General features: G+C 36.8%; 1 protein-coding gene across 3 annotated transcripts in view; it reads right to left on the bottom strand.

The window, feature by feature from the left end:
* LOC106460197 (muscleblind-like protein 1) overlaps positions 1–6,178 on the bottom strand; it is a 234,257-nt gene that overhangs the window by 150,110 nt on the left and 77,969 nt on the right. For all 3 annotated transcript variants that reach the window (XR_002610697.1, XR_002610698.1, XM_022386857.1), the window contains exon 2: positions 3,874–4,921. Coding sequence is in view for 1 of the 3 variants with exons in the window: in XM_022386857.1 (XP_022242565.1) it covers positions 3,874–4,059 (186 nt within the window). In the remaining 2 variants the exon portion in view is untranslated. The remainder of the gene's footprint in view (positions 1–3,873; positions 4,922–6,178) is intronic.

Genomic DNA, 6,178 nt, shown 5'->3' with positions numbered 1-6,178 from the left:
TAGAGCGCTCGAATCGCAATCTAAGGGTCGCGGGTTCGAGTCCCCGTCCACCAAACATGCGCGCCCTTTCAGCCGTGGGGGCATTATTATGTGGCGATCAATCCCACTATTCGTTGATAAAAGAGTAGCCCAAGAGTTGGCAGTGGGTGGTGATGACTAGCTGCCTTCCCTCTTGTCTTACACTGATAAATTACAGACGGCTAGCGCAGATAGCCCTCGTGTAGCTTTGCGCGAAATTCAAAACAAACAAACAACTAAAAAGATCACGGCTAGGGTTTGAACACTGATTTTTTTTTTCTATAAGGTATCAGTGTCCTGAAACAAATGAACAAAATTTTAATAAACACATAACGAATTTACTGTTCAGAAAGTAAACAGCATGTTTGCTTCATGTTCCGCACAAATGTGCACAATGGGCTATCTGTCAACACAGGACTCAAACCCTGAATTTTAGCTTTATAAGCTCTCAAGTTTATCGCTGAGTCATCGGGACATAATTAACGGACAATGAAATTTGGTAGTCTGTTGAACTTCCAATAATATAAACGAAACTCTGAGCCAAACCTATTGATATTTATCAGAAAGAACAACAATGGATTATTATATACTGAGTTTAAAATCAATTAAATATGCTCATCTTCCATAAGCCTCAGTGCCAAACCTCAGAATCAAACCCATAAACATCAGCCTCAGAACCAAACCCACAAACATCAGCTTCAGAACAAAACCCACAAACATCAGCTTCAGAACAAAACCCACAAACATCAGCTTCAGAACCAAACCCACAAACATCAGCCTAAGAACCAAACCCACAAACATCAATCTCAGAGCCAAACCCATAAGTATCAACCTCCGAAACAAATCCATAAACATCAACCTCAGGAACAAACTCATAAACACCAGCCTCAGAACTAAATCCCAAAACATCAGCTTCATAGCCAAACCAGAAAACATCATCCTTAGAACTAAATCTATAAACATTAGCCTCAGAACTAAACCCCAAAACATTAGCCTCAGAACTAAACCCCAAAACATCAGCTTCATAGCCAAACCAAAAAAAAACATCATCCTCAGAACTAAATCCATAAGCATCAACCTCAGGAACAAACTCATAAACACCATCCTCAGAACTAAACCCCAAAACATCAGCTTCATAGCCAAACCAAAAAACATCATCCTTAGAACTAAATCTATAAACATTAGCCTCAGAAACAAACCCATAAATATCAGCCTTGGAATATCTATTTGTTTGTAGTTAAGCACAAAGCTACACAATGGGATACCTGTGTTTTGCCCACCACGGGTATCAAAACTAGGTTTTTAGTGGTATAAGTCCGCAGACTTACCGCCGAGCCACAGCGGGGCTAACCTCCGAAACAAACTCAGGAACATCAGTTTCAGAACCAAATCCCATAGCCAAAACCATAAGCATAAGCCTCTTAACCAATCCAAAATAAACATCATTTTCAGAACCAAACCCATAAACATGTACGTTTACTCATAATATGTAGAATGTTCCAATCTCTCATGTTGCAGCCAGTTGAATAATGATATAAAATTACCTGTACTATATATAAAATAGATGCAATGGGCTTTTCGGTATTCAAAACCACCAAGGAAAAAATGCTTACACATACCTGAATTACAATATCATATAAAATGTTCATCTATCTCTTAGCATGTTGCTAGATTAAGCTATTTCTAGGCCCGGCATGGCCTGGTGGTTAGGGCGCTCGACTCGCAATCTGAGGATCGCGGGTTCGAATCCCCGGTCCGCCAAACATGCTCGCCCTTTCAGCCGTGGGCACATTATAATGTGACGGTCGATCCCACTATTCGTTGGTAAAAGAGTAGCCCAAGAGTTGGCGGTTGGTAGTGATAACTAGCTGCCTTCCCTCTAGTCTTACACTGCAAACAGCCCTCGTGTAGCTTTACTCGAAATTCAAAAATAAACAATAAAGCGAGTTATAGAGAGGTTTATATAAACTGAGTAATCAGAATGCATTATTAAGTTGTTGTGTCTTTCTCATGTTGCTGCTTCTCACACTTAGTTGTGTATTATTTGCTTGGGAAGTTATTTATTTTGTAGTATATTTGCTTAACTTTTTTAAACTTCTACCCCTTCTAACTTTACTTCGTTGTCATGGCCGTGTTTGCCCGAAGAACTATTTCGTTGCTTTGTACCGTCATGAAGTTGCTTGAAAAGTCATTTTGTAATTTAAATAAAATTTCATAATTCGTTCTAAGTTTGACCTAATTGGTTGCTAGCTGTAGATGTTGCTTAAACTGGTAAATAGCATGGAGATAAAAATAACGCGCATTTCTATTTATTTACCTATTCATTTATTACAGAATCATACACCGTTACCTGGATAGAAAAATGATACACAAAAACAGTAATGACAATTTATTATCTGTAATAACCAATACATGGAAGATTAAACAGCAATACTGATTCAAATATAATTAAGTTTATTTATAAATTACATCCATCACAAAGATTTGGTGTGGTTTGTTTTGAATTTTGCGCAAAGCTATACGAGGGCTAACTGAACTAGTCGTCCCTAATTTAGCAGAGAAAGACTAAAGAGAAGGCAGCTAGTCATCACCACCCACCGCCAATTCTTGGACAACTCTTTTACCAACTAATGGTGGGGTTGACCGTCACTTTAGAACGCCCCCACGGCTGAAAGGGTGAGCTTGTTTGGTGCGACAGGGATTCGAACCCACGTCCCGCAAATTGCGAATCGAGCGTCCTAATCCCCATCACAAAGATAAACGTGTCTCGCGTTTCTAGGAAAAACAGCATTTTACGTCTAAAAGACTCGTACCAAGTGAAATATCACTACACTCAGTAACTATCATTAATTGTATAGTAATTATGCCAAGTTTTGAAGCAATGTAAAAGTAAGTGCGCATGTTGCTCTAGGTTATCTTAGTGATGAATATTGTTTGTCATTATATTGTAATTCGGTAGGAGTGTTGCTGAATCTCGTGTTTATTTTATGACTTCAGTTTCTCCTGCTATTTCAGATAGCAATCTCGTGGAGATTCCACTACAGTCTACAAAATTTAAATTTGATCTTCTTCTATAAAAGGATCACGTGAATAAAATGATAAGATTCCTGACAAGTGGTTGAGGTTCTTGAAAACAGAACAAACAGCAGAAAGTATCACATGGACTTTAACCAAGTACCCAACACATATCATACAGCACTATGTAGACACGTAGAGACTCCAGCTGAATTAGCGATAGCATTTCGAGTATAAAAACCAAACAATAACTCCACTTCTACTGGGTTTTTTTTTTAACTAGCAGACGCTCTTTGCTGACAATACATTTATCATCAGAGTACAAATATCATAATAAGCTCAAGTAGTTTCTCTTTCTTGTAACGAAACCCTACAGTCACTGTGGTTTATGCTTGCTCTTATGATTTTCCAAAGTCAAAAATTATTACAATAGAAACCTCGAGTTATTCGTTTCACAAGCATAGAAAAAAATCATGTGAATATCAATAATCTTTTTGTCATTTAATTTTGTGAATAGTATTATGATGATTCTTCCAGGATACGCGATCATTCACCCAAAATTGTAACTTTTTTTATTTTTAGTTTTAGAATAAAACATTTAGAAACATGGTTACACAGGTGTGTTTTTTTCCTATTTGAATAATTACTATTTTAAATGTTGGATAAAGATGTTAAACACTTATGACGTTTAATTACGCTTAAATGACTGAAAAAAATAAGAAACTAAGAAGTCGAACATGGGTAAAAATAACAATCTTAAAAATATCCGATTTTCTTTTAAAGTTCTGGCTTGTAGATAACTCATATTTTACTAATGTAAGTAAAAAAAAATAGTCATACCTTTATGGAATCGTAGCACGTAATTACCCTTCCGTTCTGAACCTCCACATTTCCAGGTGGATGGGCAAACTTGCACTCCGTGTCAGGTCTGGTGCATTTGTTTCGCTGATATTCTCGGCAAACCTCCAGCTGCAGCCAGCGAGAGTCTTTGACCGTCGGAAGGTTGTTTACCATGGCCATAATCATCGAATCTTCTAGAAGAATAAACCACAAAGGAGCCTCCAAATTCCAACGTCAAATGCTCCTTCAATTCCGGCAAGTGGGCGATAAGAACGTAGTAGCAGTCTCTCCCTGCTAAATGTTTGGCCTGGGATAGAAACCTAAGCTTCGGCGATGTGTGGTGGGGCGAACTGACGAGGACCACTTTTTGTAATACTTGGATTGGCTAGACGAATTACTGAATACCAGACTACGCCGTTCGAAATGCGCTGAAACCGCTGAGCCTTTCACGCACGTACACCTGGAATGAAAGGGTTAAGGCTGCCCCGTGCACAGCGGGTTTGGTAGGTTTGTCTGTCTGGTTGGCTAGATGACGCCGAGTCGATCCACCAAGTTTTTAGTTTCAGGTACTCCCACAGAAGCGAGAGAAGAACAGAAAGGGTTGCTTATTGGGGCGACACTGTGTCTGAACTGTCTGGATAACTGTGACTCATGCAATCTCCAACACTGTCCGTCTTCTCCGTTATATTTATCGCATCGGTGAAAGAACAGCTGGCTCAGTTCAACTGGTTGGTCGCTGGTCTAGTAGGCTGGCCCCAGGAAATTTCGGAAAATTGGGTAAAACCAAACGTGTGTTAATGGTGATGATGACAAGGAGCGACAATGTTCTTTACTGTGTCATAATATATAATCAAGGATAAAAAAAAGACTGTTTTATCCAATGATTTGTGGCTCTCTGGAGTACCAAGACGAAAAAGATAAGATAGTTTAAAATATTATCTCTAGGTGATGTTTCAAAACGTATAGGACAACTCCTGCTATTTTCCCCAGAATTCTTTAACCTATCAATAGATGGAGCTTGGACGGTAAAGCAGGTTTAGATCAACTTCTGTAAAAGATGGACAAGAAACAATGGGTTTTATTAGCATTCCATAATAAAACAAACAACTTTTACAAAAACGAGACGTTTGGCATGAATCCAGTAGAGCACTTATTTTACTGTCTAACTATTTCAAGATCAGAAAACAAGTACAAGTTCCAGTTCTGAATGGGAAATGTGTTTACTGAGCCAGAAGTAAATATGTGAAATATATATATTAGCCGACGATTTAGATATAACAAACATATATTAAATGTGTAATATATATTACAAGTAGAAACGTTTTTGATTTCTAATCTGATTTGAACTTAATAATGTCTTTCAAAAGCAATGAATCTTACGAAATAATTTTAACATGTGATCGTTAAGTACTCGAAACCAGAGTGATGACAATTCATTTATAAATTTTCTTTTAGTTTTGTTTTCACACGTACGCTGAAAGGAGGTTATTAAATTAAACCACATTACAAACACACTTCAACTCCAGTCTTGAAAATTAACACATTATGACGTAATCGCTTGATGTTGGCCATCTATCGTCAAGAAACATGAATAGTAACTATGCTAGGTTTACAAACTTGTAGCAAAATGAAAGTTTGAATCTTCTATGTGAACCTAACTTCAGGCCTAATATATATATAATGTTAGTATTATTTTAAGCTTAAACGTTCAGAGAAATACCTGTGAATTTCTCTAAGACACAACCTGTCGACACACTTTGCAAGATAGGTATATTGACAATGCACAATCGATTTTTAGCTAAAACGTAAAAACCTTATTTTACGTATATTTTTTATTTTCGAGCCGTTAAATAATTTTTGAACCGTACTAGGCAACATTGAGAAACGCAATAGAATAGAATAAATTAACAAGTTATAAGTTAAGCATTCTTGTTTTTCTTTTCCGAATAAATACAGAAATACAAAACTGTTAACAACAAAAAATATCACAAATATAAAGCTAGAAAACAGCCAAAATACAAACCCAGTGAAATAACATAGCAACTAAGAAGCGCGGCCAGGTAAATAGATATTGTTTGGTCGAAATTTTGACATTTAATTTAGAATTTTCCCAAATTTTAACAATGTAATTACAAAAAAACAAAACAAAAAAAACGAAATAATGTAGTACACCAAATGAAAACAGCAAATAAATGATTTGGAAAAAAAAGTAATATATGTTTTTTTTGTTTAGAATTTCACGCAAAGCTAGAACCGCGGGTATATATTTATCTTTCACCTTATATGCCTGCGTATGTACACATCT

The sequence above is a fragment of the Limulus polyphemus genome, unplaced genomic scaffold (genome assembly GCF_000517525.1).
Source record: "Limulus polyphemus unplaced genomic scaffold, Limulus_polyphemus-2.1.2 Scaffold727, whole genome shotgun sequence".
Classification (NCBI taxonomy): Eukaryota; Metazoa; Arthropoda; class Merostomata; order Xiphosura; family Limulidae; genus Limulus; species Limulus polyphemus.
This window is presented reverse-complemented; position numbering and strand designations above follow the sequence as displayed.